Genomic DNA, 17,926 nt, shown 5'->3' on the forward strand with positions numbered 1-17,926 from the left:
AAAAGCCGCTGCAGAGCAAACCGATTTAAAATCCGGAGTGACACAGACGGCTCAGAATAGTAACAACTAAAGCTCATTACAAAAAAAGGGTGAGGAATGAGTCATTCAGTCTTCGGGGGTCACATTTTTACACGATTCGGCGAGGGTGATATCACTAGGGCTCGTATTAGTGAGCGCATGATTGTGGCAATGAAATATGAGATTATGGATGATGTCATCAATTTACACTAAATAATGTGTTTTTAAATTATATCCAGATTAACTGGCAAAGATTTCTGAAAAATACTGTGATATTTAAGTCTCAAATGAGCAATATGCCGTACAACTGAAGGTACCTTTTTTCTTTCTCACTGTGGTATTGGCAGTATGTTTGTATGTTTTTATATTTGGGAGATATTTTGCACTATTTAATTTTATAAACAAACCATATCGATAGACTTGAAACACAAGGTATAAACACACCCCAAATGTATCCCATGAGTAATATATAATAACAGTGTAATATATAATATGTATATACATATATACCAGATTCGCTGTAATATACATACATGGTGACCTAAGCCAGAGAAGCTGTGAGGAACCCAGCAGAACTGTTAACTAAAGGATATATCAGGATATTGATTTGATCGTCTGTATAAATTCAAGTTCAGCTACTATTTGACAGATGTTGCATTTAATCAATTCTCCATAGTGTGACTATTGCCTACAGACATTTCAAGCACTCTGTGCAAACTCGGTCTGCAGGCTGTATTTATAAACCTGCAGGCCTGCTCTCCTGCAGTTTCTTTTTTTAAAATGACATATGAGGTTCTGTATAAACACCCCAGCTTCATCTAGACTCCTGCTGAAAGGAGTTTGTCAAAAGTCCCTTTTTCTTTCAAATTCTCCAAGGTAAAACGGGCTGCTTACCATAAATATATAAATGCCATAAAATCAGTAGGCACCCACAAAACAAAATAATCCTCATTTATATCTGCTAGTCTGCCACAAGAGAGTGAGGTTCACATGGAGCAGCTATTTCTGCATCCTTAAATCAACAGCGATTAGTCTCCAGGGCAGCTGCATGAGACGGCTGCACTATATGGGTTAATGGAAGCCTGTTTGGAGGATAAGCATGACACCTCCGCTCTCTGCCTCAATAATCAATAGGCAACATACAGAAGGAAGGCTGATCTGGTGGTAGGGAGCATATTTAATTATGTGCCAATGGACAAGTGAGGAATGGACAGTGTTTGCATCATAAACATTCCTCTCATAATATTCTCTCGCATATTTTGTTTGTTTATTTATTTTTTTCCTGTTCCACTTGAGAGTTTGAAAAACATGTTTTGGCCTCTCAAGGAGGCAAAAATGGTCCAAATGTTATACTGAAAGTCATTCTAATACTACGGGTATGCAGTTACCGTTAAGCTCACCTTCAATGATATTTTGGTGTGTTTCACATAGAAATACAAAATAATTTTTTTGTTTAGTTTTATTAATATAAAACAGTACTTTTGAGGAAGTGTTGAGGGAAGAAATAGAACTGTAATGTAGTGGGAGTAAAACACAGCTCTGCACAATTTGTTTTTATTTTTATTCTCATAGTCTGTGGGATTGTTTTCTTCAAACGGCCTCTGACATGATCCATTTTTCAAGTGTATTCAGTAATAAATGCAATGCAGCTGGGATATCATCACCACAGTAACCATTACCAAAATAACCCCGACCCTTGCTCCATATTCCGAGATTTCGCTGAAATGCATCATAGCATTTGCATCACTGAAATGTCTCGGCACACGAAAGGTAATTGAAACGGTATGCGCACATGTGCAGTTTATGCGTATAAACTGATTTTCTCTCAGAAAAGCTGATTGCCTTGAGCAGGGAGTACAGTACATTTGTGCAGATCTACGATTCATACTCCTTATCGCGTGATGTCAGTGAAACAGGACAGTTCATAGGACCCTGAAGACTTCACGAGACTTCACCTGTTCGCATGCACAGTTCCACTTTTTCACCTGTAGTTGCTCTCTTCAGCCTGTATCCATTAATTCTTTAGCTAGTGAGAAAAATGGTCTCGTACTTAGTCTGCAGCTTGCTCTTAGCATCCATAGCTTTCCCGGGCACCTCGTTCGGAGAGGTAGTGTTTCGCTGCCCGAGTTGCACCGCGGAGCGACAGGCTGCATGCCCGAAGCTCACGGAAACTTGCGCTGAAATTGTGAGGGAGCCCGGCTGTGGCTGCTGTCCGGTGTGTGCCCGGCAAGAGGGCGAATCTTGCGGCGTCTACACCCCGAGATGCTCCAGTGGGTTACGCTGCTATCCAAAGCCGGACTCCGACTTGCCTTTGGAGCAGCTTGTGCAAGGGCTCGGTCGATGCGGACGCAAAGTGGACGTGGAGCTCGCTGGGAGTCCGCAGCCAATTGGTGAGCTTGTCGGTTTTTAAAACGTTGATCTTGACTGAATAATAAAGTTACCCTTAAACGGTGTTGTTTTTTTCTGTACTGTAATTCATCAGCAATATCGATTTCCGTATCGATCTCATCGTCACATTGAAAGTGCCGTTGTATTTGACACGTCCTTTAACATGTTTGACAATATCCAGAGAGTGGACATTTCTCGAGCGCGTAGATATAGATTAATTTATACATAGTGCGGTACGGTAGTTTTCCCATGATCGAAAACGTTGTATAACCAAACTCATATCATGAGATTTACTAAACCAGAAAACATATAATGTTCTAACAATGTTTATAAAGCATTGTAGAAGTAATAATTAATTTTTATTATAAGAGTAAGAGTTATGTGAATTAAATTATGCACCATTTATGGAAATTGTTTGTCCTAAAGCTTTCATGCAATTTAGCTATTTTATCTCTTCAAGTAACGCCCATAATCATGCATTAACAATTATAGTATTGCATTTTTGGTACAATTTACTCCATTGAACTTTGATTAAGGTGCAATTTGGGTCTTTACCTACATCTTAGCATAGCTTACTGCTGCCTCCCCTCATAAAGCTAATTCACGAACACTTTCAGCCAGGAATTCCGCACTTGGATCTAATCTACACACGGTCTGTGAAATAACCTTTGGTTAAATGTGCTGACATTTGTGTAATCAGCTGGGTGCCTGGATAGTTTCCTTCAGTCTCTGAAATGGTCAGAAACGGACCCGAAAGCCTTCCTTTGATAGTTCCATTACATCACAGACACCGTGCTCGTGGATGTATTGAACTGAAATATGGATGTTATGACTTTCCGGGAAAAAAAGGAGGCTGATGGAATCTAACAATGATTAGCAGCGTAAACCTTGAGCTTTGAACTATCTTTGCTGGGAATCTGCCACGCGGTATGTCGTGAGCAGCCCGTTAGTGCGTTACAGCTTGCGTTGCAGTACACACGCAAACATCTTTCACGCAAACAGTCTATAAGAGGACCTATATAAGAAGACCTGTAAGACGTCAGGCATCCTGAATGTGACAGTAAAATAAATAGCACGTTTCTGATTGAACAGAAGGATTGGGGCAAGGATACTGTCAAGAGAATTATTTATGTCTATATGCATCAGAGGATGATGCAGAGGGCAAAGACATCTGGGTCTCAGAGCAAGCTGAAATGGAAACCCAGCATTTTCTAGGTTGAAGCAAATAGGTCATGTCCTTACTGAGTGTATCTCTCTCTCCCCCGCGAGGCGCTGCGAAAAGTGACCCAAAATCAAGACCTACAAAACCTCCACCTGGTGCCCATATTTAAACTGCCCCGGCTGGGAGCGGCCGGCTTGCGGCCGTACCTGCAGGAGGGTGGCCCCGGTGAGTGCTGGGCTGAAACAGAGATCTCTAATCCCCGGCTTCAGCCAGCAGGCAGCCCCTGCTTTCCTTCAGCTCCTCACTGCAGCTCGGATTCCAAAGAAGCCCCCTGCCTTCCAGAACAAACTCCCTCCAAAGAACACAGAGAGAACACAAGCACTGTCAAAATATTATGGGGCGTATGTTTCTGTGCAGGGGAGCAGCATCACAGGGCTGGGGCAGAATCATGCGAGTGGTGTGCTGTTGTGATAGTGCGAATAGCAGGATGATATAGGTTTAGGAGCAGCGCGTGAGTCGGGAGGGTGGGTGCCTGTCTGAAGTCTCATTGTGTGTCCTGTAATCAGAGTTCAGCCATTAAAGAGGGTTTGAGACTCCTCTTTGTAGGTGTTCCCCTGGGTAATGACTGCTCCTTGTGTCTGCGTGATAAACAGGGACACGTCCGCATCACTCAGCTGCTTTGGTGTCTGGCACAGATGACTGTTTATGACTGCCTAGCCTGTGAGAAAAGGCATGTGCTGCACTTACTCTGGGTTCATCTTCCCCAACGCCGTGCAAATGTTGCTTACTGTTAGAAATGCGATGAAGCATGACTACAGCACCCTGGTCTACCATCCTGTATGCTCATCATTCAGGGCATCTCTCCCACAGGCCGGGCGCTAAGCAGCGTTTACACCTGTCAGACATCAGCAGTGTGTCTGAGGCATGGTGGTGATAAGTCCCTGTGATGGTGATGAGTCTTTGTGGTGATGATGAGTCTCTGTGGTGGTAATGAGTCTCTGTAATGGTGATGAATCCCTGTGGTGATGAGTCCCTGTGGTGATGAGTATCTGTGGTGATGATGAGTCTCTGTGATGATGAGTCCCTGTGGTGATGAGTCCTGTGGTGATGAGTCTCTGTAGTGATGAGTCCCTGTGGTGATGAGTTCCTATGGTGATGAATCCCTGTGGTGATGAGTCTCTGTAGTGATGAGTCCTGTGGTGATGAGTCCCTGTGGTGATGAGTCTCTGTGGTGATAGGTCTCTGTGATGATGAGTCTCTGTAGTGATGAGTCCCTGTAGTGACGAGTCTCTGTAGTGATGAGTCCCTGTAGTGATGAGTCCTGTAGTGATGCTCCATTCCTGTACTGTGGGTGCCTGCAGCCACTCCCTGCATATTTGATTCTCAGCCTGAGCCCAGTGGACTGTGTGCAAAGGCCATTTGGAAGATATTAGGGAAGGACTGTGAAGGACTGCCTGTCCAGTGAAAGAGATAGGGACGGGTTGCAGTGGTATCCTCTCATGAGATTAATCACCGTCAATGACTGTGCACCTTTACACACCACTTTGGTTGTCTTTTTTTGTGTGAAGTATTGGGATATCTTAATTGTCTGTTCCTCTTCATTTCACCTGACATAGGGTTTGCCATATAGAATGCCGTATGGCAAATGTACTGGTACAAAAATGGCCATGCAAATGAAGGCTAAATGGTTATATGGTATGGAAGGTGTGTCTGCAAAAAGCTTGTGTTACAGTGAAGACTTTAGCTAATGGTATTCACACTGCAGATTTTTTCCCCATTGATACCAGCAGATCCTTCTTGAATGGGTAAACCTTTGACACTGTGTGACTATTCTGCATTGCTGAGAACATGGATTTGTACACACTACCCTGAGGACATGTTACTGCTTCTGCTGTGAGCTCAGAATGAACAAATGGAATTTCCTTTGTACAGTTAGAAATGCTGTAAAGTAGTTCTAGGAGCTTTTGCCCATGACTGGGTTCCATATTCTCCTTTTGGGTTAGGTATCATGGGTTGAACTAACTGCATTCACTGAGGCAGTGTGTTAATATGCACACTCACACATTGATGGTATTTAATTTGCTACCTCTGTTAAGCAATCCTGTATTCATATCAAAAAGTAGCTTGTGAGACCTGTGTGATCGTAACAGTCAGGCGACCTCTCCGCCACCACCGGGAAAAACAGCTCAGTTTCACCAGCCAGCCTCATGCCTCCATCAAACATCGTCTTGAGACCATAAACTAATAACAAAATGTCTTGTTATCAGCTCAGGTCAAACACAATCAGAGGCCCTTACTAATAACGATCTTCTTTAATAGGGGTTAACAACAGTTTGTATAGTTGGGCCCCTTGCCTCCATTGCTCAGCCACTTTGTCAGTGGCACATCCTTACATTCTACAGCTGCATTGGGTATGGCTGCGTAACACTATATTGACAAGGGTGTTTGATAGGTGCTAGAGCACAGGTAATCCCAGGTGTGATGCGGTACTGAGAGCGGACCAAGCCGTATTAAAGAGGAACAAGGTGTAAAAATGTGAATTGACCTGTTGAGTGCAAAGTGTGCGCTGCTTTGGATCCCAGCACGCATGACGCAGGGTCTGACACACGCTTGGACATCAAACACGTACACATGCAGCGCACCACTCCACACTGGCAGCCTCTGAATAACCTTTCCCCCCTCCCTCTCCCTCCCTCTCGCTCTCTGATTGCCCTTCAAGCCCTGTGGGGTCAGATATGCCCTGGCTTGCTCCCGGCTCCCCCCCCCTTCAGTAGGCCTATGGGGAGCTAATTAGTATTGCAAGGGTGGGGGTGGGGGTGTGTGTGGGGGGGTATGGGGTGTGGGGGGGGTTGCCTTCTGTGGCATGTGCGTGTCAGGACCTGCGCTCCATGGAGAAGCTCCTGAAAGGCCAGGCAGCTTAATTCCTGCTCTGGGGATGAAAAGGCCTGGTGCTGAGCTGCATCAGGTAGGAGGTTGCGGCCGTCCCCCCCAAACTCGCCGGCGAGTGGGTGAGCGAGAGAGAGAGGGATCCGCACCCTGCAGAGTCACCGGTGCAGGGACACCTCCGATGGGAAACGTGACGGGAAGCACGTCTGCGTTTGGTTGCGCCCTCGGAGACCGCGAGCACAGGCACACCGCTGCAGTGTGAGAAACTCCACACTGTCATCGTGCCAGCGAAGAGAACAGCATCGATCATCCTAAAGAGAGGAAAGAAACTGTCTGTGTAAAGCCGGTGATTTATTTTAGCTAAACCCCGTCGATGCTGAATACCGATGACATACACGGCAAGAACAGGCTCACATGGAAATCCTGGCCATGTGGAACTGAGTACCCCGCCAAGTCTGGAATAGACAGTTAAGCACAAAGGCTGAGCAAAATCAGCCCGCACTCGCAGTAGGTCACTGATTAGCTGTAAGGCAGAGGGAAAAGAGAGCTTTTCTAGGTGTCATGTGGGAGGCTGACCAGGCCAAGGTCTGTAGGGGTGCAGCAGCTGTGCTTTAACTCTGAACCTGGGCCTCCTATTTCTCTCTCAGCTACAGAAAACAACATTTCTATAGGAGGCCGGGGTTTGCTGTTACAGCATAGTCACTGTAATCAACAACAGCTTTGGACATTTGACCAGGTCATTCACTAATACTGGTAATATATCAAACACTGACAGAAGTGTGGTCATGTTAAGAGAGAAATAACAAATATGAGATCGTTTTGCTGTTCTGAACTTCTCATGGTAACACAGAGAAACATGCATACACACGCAGAAAGTGCATGCAGGTGCACACCACACAAATGTGCAAGCACACACACATGCGCACTCCTAAAACTTCAGTTTGCATATGTATCCCAGTTATTGGCAGTGTTGTGCTCCTGGTAAGGATTGATGAGCTGGATCAAACCTGTATGCAGTTTTTCTTGCATCTAGTCTGCAAAATAAGTAACTTTTCCAGGTCAGTGTGATTGTGACCACTGTGGTATTTTTTATTACAGAGCAGGCAGACCTGGGTGGATTGTAAAGGCCTTGTCTGTGCAGGGGGACAGCACCTCTGGCAGGTAATACCACCAGGTATACTGCGGTTCAGGTGTCCCTCTTCAGCAAGAAACAGCAAAGCTCTTCACAGGGAGACTCTGCCTCTTACTCTGGCTAGCAGACATGACAACATCCTGTTTGAATCCTCTCAAGAATTTAAAAGGGTACAGAGAAGAAAGACAATTACTTTAAAACAATGAAGATGTTGTGACGAGAGGCTGGTAAAAGCCGTGGTTTGACCGTGGTTCTTCACAGACAAGCGAGAGGCATCTGTTGTCAGACACTCAGGTTGCAGGGCTTGTGTAGAGAGGTAACCCAGCCCTGACGTGTGGAACAGGGTGTACTGCCAGAATCCTCTGCACGCACGATTCGGATGCTTTGTGTAACATCCAGACAATCTTGTATTTCTCCCGTGAACCAGATATGTGTTACAGGCGAAGAGGAAAGAGGTTACGTAATACACAAACACAAAGACCCCTCGGGCTGCATGCAGCGTATCTGAGGGGCTCAAAGTAAGAAGAGTCTTTCTAACAAGGTGGTCACGAGGGATTTGGAGATGAAGGAGGTGAGATTTATTGCATTGGAAGGAGTCGCAACATGTTTTTCAAGGTGAATCTAGTGGGTAGAAGTCTGTAGTAAAAAAAACAGTGGTACACTGTGGTCGAGTCTTGCCTGCACACTCAGGCAGAGAGCAAAGGATTGACAAATTTGTTTAAGTAAATATAGGGTTAATCCTAAAAAAATAAAATGACCATTTTATTGAAATTAAGCAATAATGAAAATACTCTGCCCATTACTGGAGCCAGTTTCTGATTTCCACATAGTTCATGTTTATGTTACCCCTGAGATGTTCTGCATGTATTATTACCCAAAATGCATTAGTTTGATTTTTCATAGCACAGTGTATCATTTAATCTTAATGATTTTACCATTTCCCAGTCACTGATCAGCCCAAATTATCTGCACCAAAAAAAGTTTTATCATCTCTACATATAATATCTTTACAAATGAGAATGACCCCCCTTTTTTCCTGTGGGAGCCAATGCAAGGTATTTGTTAAAGGTTGGTTGACTAAGAAAGAGGTGAACTCTTGACTCACCTTTTATTTCCCTTGCTGGCAAACAGCGATGGAGTGCTATTTAGCGGGCTGTGATCCAGGTCAGCGGAGCAAACAGCACCGGAGAAGGGGAATTCTTTACAGTAAACTGCAAAGAGAGCCCTTCTAGGCCCACTCTTTCCATTTCTCTGTTTCCAGAGCAATTTCACAATGCTGTCTGCAGTCTGTGTGCACTTCACTTCAAAGAGCTGTCTGTGTTTTATGTCTATGCTAATTTTTTCCCTTCCCCCTGCTTGTCTGTAAAGGAAGCGCCTCGTAGCCGTACACTTCTTGCATCTGACCGTCACATCCAGCCCGTGCGGTTTTGGTGAAGCTGCTGAAACATGTCAGGGAACTGAAGGACGTCAGTGTCTGGCAGCGCAGACTGGCGCATTCTCCTCACAAGCCTTTATTTCAGCAGTGAAAGGAAATGAAATTAAATTCTGAAATGTTATTTCATGCCTCTGTTGTACCATGGGACCTTGATGCAAAGTTCATCCCTCACAAAGCCCTGTTCTTATGTAACAGAGAAATAACCTCGCACCGGCCAGCGACTCAGCCACCCCGGGAGTCTGTGTTCTTCTTACATTTCATTTTCCTGTGGCCAGCCTGCGAGGGTGAAGGACCTCAGCGTCGCCTGTTGTGAAAAACAACATGTCCAGTCAACTCGCAGGCTACTTGTTATTCTTGAGCGTGAAGTTCAGAGGGAATGTAGAAGGTTGTTTTTCATCAATGTTTAACCGTGAGGGTAAACTGCAGAGGGATTTCAATCAATGTCAATGTCTTCATGTTGGCTTTCCAGTCTGTCGTGATGGGGGGTTTGAGGGGGGGGGGGGGGGGGGGGAGTCAGGACCTCAGGGCTGGAGCATATCGGCCGCTCTTTCACCTCCTTGGGCTCGCGGGCCGTCCATTCGTCCACAGCGTCCACATGAATCCGTTTATTTATGAGCAACAAGAGGCACGTCCAGGGGACAGAAAGATAATGGATGGACGCAGCCGTACTCAAACATACCTGTCAGAGGTGTTACTCCTAATTAGTGGTGATGGATGCAGACATCACAGCTCCGAGGCCTGGTTTAGTTCCTGATAGATTAGCCGATTTTCCTCTTCTTGCAGGCCTTTATTACGCTTGGGAAGGCTCTCTGTGTACACTGCTGACCTCACTCTTCATTGTGTCTCCAAACTCAGTGACACTCTGAGCCTTCTTGCCGGAGATAAGTGCCTGTTGATAAGGAGGTAACTCTTGGTCTAGCTTTACAGGCTAATCACTCAGAATGGCCAAACACACAAAAGCATCTATTATCTGTCTAAAAACATCAATAAACATGTATAATTAACCATGTTTTTCATCTCTCAAAAACCTGTCTATTTGGTTGGACTTGAGAGGGCTATGTTTCACAACACTTTACTACAGCCAAGCACTCTATTGTCCATGAAATAAGTTTGTCTTTAAGTTATAGGGTAATAAGCTCAGCTCCATATGTTTGTGTGGAATTGCTAAAGCTCACACTTCTTACCACATGACTTCTGAGCCATAATCACACAGTGTGAGACACTGACCGTGAAACATTTTTATTCAACATAATATTCTGGGACTAACTAGAATAATCAAGAATTCAGAATATGACCTGATTTTATAAATTACGTCAAATATGTAGAGTAATTCAGTGTTCTCAATGTGTGGGTTGAAAATAGGAATGGTTTGATTTACAACAAAATTGCAAAGTTTCCAAACCCATAGTCCATCTAGGGTGTTATGCTATTTTAGACACACATTATTATGTTAATATGTGTCTGAAAATGTGATGGATTACTATTTGTTATTCTGGAAAGTAGTAGTTTGAAGCAGTGTGGATGTATCAGTCTGGAGATGTGTGTCACATTCAGTCTGTAAATTTGTGTTCCTTTTCGCGGTTGTCAGACTGGCTGGAGTGTAGTGTGCCAGTCTTGTACATGCGTGACACTGGGCACGCTCACCCCGTGCATCGTTTCAGACGCCTGTCTGCCCGTAGCTGCAGCTATGAGCGGAACGTTGAGTTGGCGTGCGGATGCCCGTCTCATGCAGAGGCGTTCAGATTTTAAGCCCACAGGCCGCCGTGAAACAGGGCTGTGCGCTGAAGCTCAGCGTGATACTGCCTCACATTAATTGCAAAAGAAGATTCGGACAATCCCCACAAAATCAACAAACCCGTCCCATCCTCAACTATAAAAAACCAACTCGCCACTTCCTTTTCATGTCAGCTGTTCACAGCATCCCTTCTCCAGAGGGATGTCCAAAGGAGGTCAGCAGCCTCGGCCCACAGCGAGGTGCAGCCTCTTCCTCAGATTCCAAGCCAGAGATCCGCACCCCTATATCCTCACCATCGTCAGTGCCCCTCATTATATTAAATGCGTAAATGACCGAGCCTGTGCTTAGTAGTGTCACATGCTAATAGGTCCGGAAGGAGGCCTGGGCCCGACCCACACTGTGAGTTTCTGGAGAGCAGGGGAAAGGGTGGAGAGAGCGGGTGGTGCTCAGACAGGCCCTGGGGGTGGGGGGGGGGGGGGGGGTGTGTGTGACCGAGGAGCAGAGATGGTGTGAGTCCTGCGTAACAGCAGGTGTCTGCAGCAACGTGGTGCGCCAACTATTTCCATAACAAAGCAGATTTCTGGAAGCAGACTGGCTCTATTCTTAGCTCCTTTACGCCCAGTTGGGTGTGTGAATCGAGACCGCAGGGTCTGCCTCTGTGACATCAGTGAGGTAGTCATCCTGGCCTGGACCTGCTTTTCCACCGCTACGCACAGCCTAACGCCATCACGAGAGGCTTTGCAATGACTGTTTACACTGAGCGGCGGGTTGATGTTTCTCTGAGAGCGAGCTTCTCCGGCCCGCTTTAACACAGACTAGGTAGGATGCAGGCTGTGATGAAATTACAGGCCTGAAGACTTTAACAGCATTTACACAATAGAGAGGATCATCTGACTGTTTATAGTGCTTGAGTACTCGACAGTAAACAAGTCTCACATATTCCGCTACTCCAAAAAAAATCAAACTCTGCAAATATTACTATGTCAACAAACATACTGGTATTGACCATAGCCATGTTTATATAAACTCAATTATGGCATAAAATGCTTTGCTCACCATATTTACCTTATGATATAACATTGAAGATAATATTTTTATCTCATGTAATATTATTATTGTATTATGATGTAATCATCACATATTGACTGAAATTCCCTTATTGCTAATCACAAGGAATTTGCAAAAAGGGAACTGAAGTCAATATTAGGAATGTCATCTTTTTGGTGTTTATGCATGCCCAAATTACAGAATGAAATGAAATTTCAGCATCAGAATGAAAGGATGATTCCACAGCCATTCCCATAATGCAAATCTGCCAGCTGAAAACCGGCAGAAACTGAGATGCTGCGTTAAGGTAACTTTACAAGGATGCCTCCTAAAATGATCTCAGCGCGGCCTCAGAACGTAGCCTTGTGTGACTTCAGTGAAATTAAGCAACCAAAGCAATCATTTATCTATACACCAAGCACAGGATTTCTGCTGTGTGTGATAGTTTGGCTTTAGAGTTTATCTGCACGTGGTGACACCCAGAGATGTATATTTGCTGATATGTCAGCTTTACGTGTGTGGTAGATTTTGCACAGTGTGGCCAGTTTGGATGGTCAGATCAGCTCTCTTTCTGCTCTCTGCTAGCAATCAACCCTGCACACCACCAGCCACCTCCTCTCACTGTATGGTCTTGTCTATCCTCCTCTGACACCAGTGAAAAACAGTGCTTCCCTAAATGAATGGTACAGACAAAATCACTTTTATTTGATCATCAATTTAAATAGCGACCAATCAGTCAGTCAACCAATCAAGTGGTGTTTTTCATATTCTAAGCACTTGGTGCTTTTACAGTGCTTTACTTTAATGTTACTCATGTCCCCCCGTGACACGTGACAGGAACGTGGAAAACCTGTCTCAGAGGGCAAGTGCCCTGCAGCCACACGTGAGCTTCTGACATTTACCAGAGTTGTTCCTTGAAAGGTAAATACATTTGCAGTTTATAGGGTCAGCCATATATTTGCACAGGTTGTTTACAGGGCTCTGTCGTTGAAATTGTCCTTTGATAGCTCCTGTTGATTACGGGAGAGGAAACGGCCCTGCCTGTGTGAATTTTGGATGGCAGGGGCAGTACATTTACAGCTTCCTGTGGTTGTCTGTTAGGAACTTACACAGAGCGCTCAACCCACAAACAAACGGCCTTGTTTTCTATTGTAAAAACACACTTCACAGGAAGCTGGCTCCCCAGCACCCTGGCACATCGGGACAGTGAAATCAGTGTCCCACTAACAAGTGTTAGTGTCTGACTGTGCTGAGAAATGACCACGGAGATGCTTAAATGCAAAAACTTACCCTCCTGAAAGTGTCCAGAGTAGTGAAGGCTGAGGCTTATTTCACTGTTACCAAAGGTGTCTCAGCTGTGCTCACTCACCAGGTCACAATCTATGCATTCATGACAGAGCCGGGGTAAACATTGTATAACTATAGCACTAAGATAATATAATTTTTGTTTGTGCGTTTTGTCACCAGTATGTGAGACAATTTGGTGTTCTCTGGCATTGGAGTAACAGGCAGTAACTCCTTTCCTAAGACTTGATGTTTAAGTGCAATGGATATGTTGAATAGTGCCTGTCTTCTGCAAGCGTAGTGACAGGCCTGTTGAGAGCAGCTGGGAGTGTGCAAGGAAGCATTCTCACACTGTGGCAGAGACACTGCCAGCATTTTCAGTCTAATTATGCACAGTAACACAATGGGCTGAATAAGGGAGCAAAATAGTTTAAAACCAGCATAATCTGCATCCGCTATCCAGGTGTTACATTTCTGTTGCTTGCCAGGAATGGCCTCAGATGTAAAAAAAAAAAAAATGACTTGGAGTGCGTCTCACTGCTGAGGGATTCATTTCAAACAATCTGCCTAAGACAAATGCACTGAAGGCAATGTGGTTTAGATGACATGAACTACATGAAATCAAAGTAAGGAGCAATGTTGCTCATAAACCTCATTTTTTTCATGCTATGCATCACTGCTGCAGAGCAAGCCACTTCGAGGACCTCAAGAATCAAACGAAGAATCCGTTTGATTTCATTCACTGTGGTATTTAATGCAGCAAGACAAGCAGACTGCCGTGTAAGTGTTTTCAGGACAGACTGAGACAGCTTTGTTCCAACTTACTTGTGCACTGCAATTAGCTGTCTAGGCTAATTTAGCAAAGTACAGAGAGTGCATGTTCCTTACCATTTTAGCATTGTGTGTGTGTGTGTGTGTGTGTGTTAAAATTCTGGTTCTAGCCTACTGAGTGGTAATGAAAACTTCACCCCCATACCTACAATCTGTCATCAAACCCTACACTCCTGACAGACCTCTTCTCTTCACTACCTCTGGTTGCCTGTGAGTCCCTTCCTGAACCTCTGATTCAGTGCAACCTGAAACTCAACCACGCCATCAACAGGAGGCCGACATGAGTTAGACTTATTTCACGTCCTTTTCTCCCTGGAAGAGCTTTGCTGGTGGTGTGCGGTGCTGATCGGTGTGTTTGGTTTGCTGCACAGGAGAGGTGGTGCCGTCAGAGGTGAGCCTGACAGAGAGCCCGCCCCTGAGGAAGCCCAGCAAAGACGGGCCGCTGATGGGAGCCAAGGAGACGGCCATGAGGCAGCACCGTCAGGAGATGAAGCTGAAGATGAAGTGCAATAAAGCAGATGAAGCCAAAAGCCCTCGCTTCACGCTGGTGAGTGAGTGAGCCACCCATCACTGTAGCTTCCTGTCTGAACCCACAGAGGCAAAATGGCGCAAAGGAAGTCAAAGCCAAGGACAGACATCACACTAATTCAGTTAATGGAAAGGTTTCTATTGACCTAGGCCTGAAAGTAATCTTGTACGGCAGTGCCCTCTTCTGGTACGGATATCACACAGGCAGTTGGACTATCGAATGCTGAGATAACAGACATGTTTCACAGTTTTTGTATTTCATGTAGTATTATTCCTAGATGCTTGGCCAAAGCTCTTACAACAAAGTATAGCTGAGGCCATTACACTGTAGAATATTCTGGCAAGACACCTTCTAATTATCAAGTTGTGTAGCTGTTTGGCACTACCTTGTTCTTGTTTTGGAAAGCTGGAATATCATCAAAAACATTCATTGTTACAGTACAGTACAAAGTCTATTTTAATAAGATTTTTAAAAAATATTTGAAATGATTAAACTTAAACTCAATACTTATTTGCACAATGGTAGCCACTTCATCAGTATGACGGAGGTTTTCCTGTTGATTCATGTGATATCTGTTAATTTATTTACATGGAGGATTTTGATGATAATGGCTGTTTTATTGTCACTGATTTTAAAGTAGATTGCTTTGCCTCTGCAGAGCAGTGTCACTCCACAGTCATTTACAGGAACCAATGACTGTTTCAGCTGCAGAACAATAACATACTTCCCCAGATTTTCCCCCTCATTTAACTCTCTGCAACAGCCTGTAAACAAAAACTGGTGCAGGAAAAAGATACACAGCGAGACCATTATCAGCGTCTGACGCCCGGCGCTAGAGAGAGAGAGAGGGAGAGCGAGAGAGAGAGAGAGAGAGGGAGAGAAGGAGAGGGAGACAGAGGGAGGGAGAGAGACAGAGAGAGAAAGAGAGAGAGAGAGAGAGAGAGAGAGAATGAAGGCAGGCTCAGAACAGCAAAATTACAGATGTCAAGCTTTGCGATATGTTATGGAATGGCCATAAGGCATTTTGTGAGCATGTCAGATTACACCACGTCTGGAAGGCATGGGGATGGGCTGGGCCCCACAGCTGCGTGCCTGAGCACTTCCAGTGCACATGATATGGATGAGGCCCCAGCAGCCCGAGGACGCTCCTCTCATCCCCAGCCAAGCCCAGCGCTGCCATTGGGGAGGGACGGGGGGGACGGTTTGATGAGTGCTGCTCCATGTGTTTGGGGTGGGGCGGGGGGGGACTGATGGTGCCGCAAATATCGTTTTCACTTAATGACACTTTGGAGCCAGTTCTGACTCATTTTATTTGGGGCTGGCAGAGCCAGTGCCAACAGGAGCTAGACCAGGTTCTGGAACGGATCTCCAAGATGCCCTTCAGCGACAACAGGGGGCCACTAGAGGACCTGTATGCCCTGCACATCCCCAACTGCGACAAGAGGGGGCAGTACAACCTGAAACAGGTGAGGCTTCTCTCCGAGCGGTGCAGGTACGGTCTCTGTGGCGGGGCAGAGGCAGGGCAGAGGTGGCACACCTGCGGGAACCACAGGGGGCAGGCGAGGATAACTCACTCCTCACCAAAAACAGCATCCCAGAGAGACGGCCGCTGTGAGGAGCTTCTGAGTCTTACTTTATCGTGGTGATAAAAATGTTTACTGATGTTACTGCTCTGTGGGATATTTTACTGTGGGAAATTATGGAGACACAATAACATCCAAACAGATCGTTTTAGTTTTCCCCATAGTTTCTCCTTGATGCCACCTAGACACAATTATAATTAAAACAGGTCAAAACAATGATTGGACATCTGCATCTAGAAAGCCCTGCAATCGTTAAATATAGAAGGTAGAACAAGGACAAAAGAGGGGGGCAAATGGCTTCATTGTTTTGATGTGAGGGCGATGTTCCCATGGCTTAAAACACTGTACCTCACCGCACTTAATCATTCTGTAATCATCATGTTCCTTCTATAATTACTCTAACTGTCACGTTTTTGTTCTTTCTCATTGAAGGAAAAAATCGAAAGTCTGTTTTTTTCCTGTTTCGGTCCCGCGTAAGCCGTGTCCAGTTCAATTATGACCTCATTTTGGGAGTGCACAGTGGGGGCCAGAGTCTTGCTGTGACAAATGAACCAGGGATGGGCAGATCCCCCCCCCGGAGACTGCATAACGTCCCTCAATAACCCGCCTCCAACTCTCATGTTCCAGTGCAAGATGTCTGTCCACGGTCAGAGAGGGGAGTGCTGGTGTGTCAACCCCCACACCGGCCGGCAGATCCCCGCTTCCCCCACGGTGAGGGGGGACCCCAACTGCAGCCAGTACCTCAACAGCCCGGAGACAGAGCCCCCCACCGCACCCCAAAAATAGTTGCACCCCCCTGCCTCTCCGACAGAAACGGAGCTTTGAGAAGTCTGAGCAACGCAAAAGAACCGGTTCTCAAGCAGTTAAGCGAATCGCAAATGCGTGTGTGTACGTGTGTGACCGTGTGTGACCGTTTGTGACAGTGTGTGTGTGGGTGTGTTTGTTTGCGCACATGCGCATGTTTGTGTGTGTGTAGATCTGTTCAGTATAAAGTATACACAGTCATTCCTCAGTGACATGCCAGGTAAAGTGTGGGTTCAGAGGCAGAGGGACAAACCAGACGAGGAGGGAGAAGAGCATTCTAGCACAGCCGGAAGGCCTGTCTGTCATCCGCAGATTCAAACGCAGATTAAATATGAGTAAATATACTTGGAGTGGGGCTGGCTTTATCACTTCCTATTCATAGGCTGTACACTGTAAATAATGTGGAGGCTTGGAGTAATTGTCTTTTATTACTGCGTCTGGTTGTGTTGGTATTCCAGGCAGCCCGGCCTCTCGTTTATGCAGCTGTTAACATGCAGCCCGAGTTCCATTCCTATTTATTCAACATTTCTGTTTTGCACCTCGGTAAAAATGCGCTGTCAAACCCTGTGCATTCCCTTCTCCTGTTAAAACATCCTGACTGAACCACTGACGTTCGCTGTCAGGGTCCTTTTCCTTTACAAAGATGTTGTTTTCTGTTTTTTTTTTTTTTACGGTTCTCCGAATTGTGAACGTTTTTCAGTCTGTCTGGCTCCTCCCCCTGTCCCCCTCAGACACTGTCCCGGCTGTCTCCCCCTGTCCCCCTCAGACACTGTCCCGGCTGTCTCCCCCTGTCCCCTTCAGACACTGTCCCGGCTGTCTCCCCCTGTCCCCCTCAGACACTGTCCCGGCTGTCTCCCCCTGTCCCCCTCAGACACTGTCCCGGCTGTCTCCCCCTGTCCCCTTCAGACACTGTCCCGTCTGTCTCCCCCTGTCCCCCTCAGACACTGTCCCGGCTGTCTCCCCCTGTCCCCCTCAGACACTATCCCGGCTGTCTCCCCCTGTCCCCCTCAGACACTGTCCCGGCTGTCTCCCCCTGTCCCCCTCAGACACTGTCCCAGCTGTCTCCCCCTGTCCCCCTCAGACACTGTCCCG

The 17,926-nt window shown here is 45.9% G+C and overlaps 1 protein-coding gene across 1 annotated transcript; it reads left to right on the forward strand.

Moving 5' to 3' along the window:
* Positions 1-1,689: 1,689 nt before the first annotated feature.
* Positions 1,690-17,597, forward strand: LOC118786068 (insulin-like growth factor-binding protein 2-A). The gene is made up of 4 exons (XM_036541101.1): positions 1,690-2,408; positions 14,290-14,465; positions 15,773-15,913; positions 16,658-17,597. Exons 1-4 carry the CDS (start codon positions 2,057-2,059, stop codon positions 16,814-16,816), a joined length of 828 nt encoding a protein of 275 aa, XP_036396994.1. The 5' UTR covers positions 1,690-2,056; the 3' UTR covers positions 16,817-17,597.
* Positions 17,598-17,926: the final 329 nt, after the last annotated feature.

The sequence above is a fragment of the Megalops cyprinoides genome, chromosome 11, assembly GCF_013368585.1.
Source record: "Megalops cyprinoides isolate fMegCyp1 chromosome 11, fMegCyp1.pri, whole genome shotgun sequence".
Classification (NCBI taxonomy): domain Eukaryota; kingdom Metazoa; phylum Chordata; class Actinopteri; order Elopiformes; family Megalopidae; genus Megalops; species Megalops cyprinoides.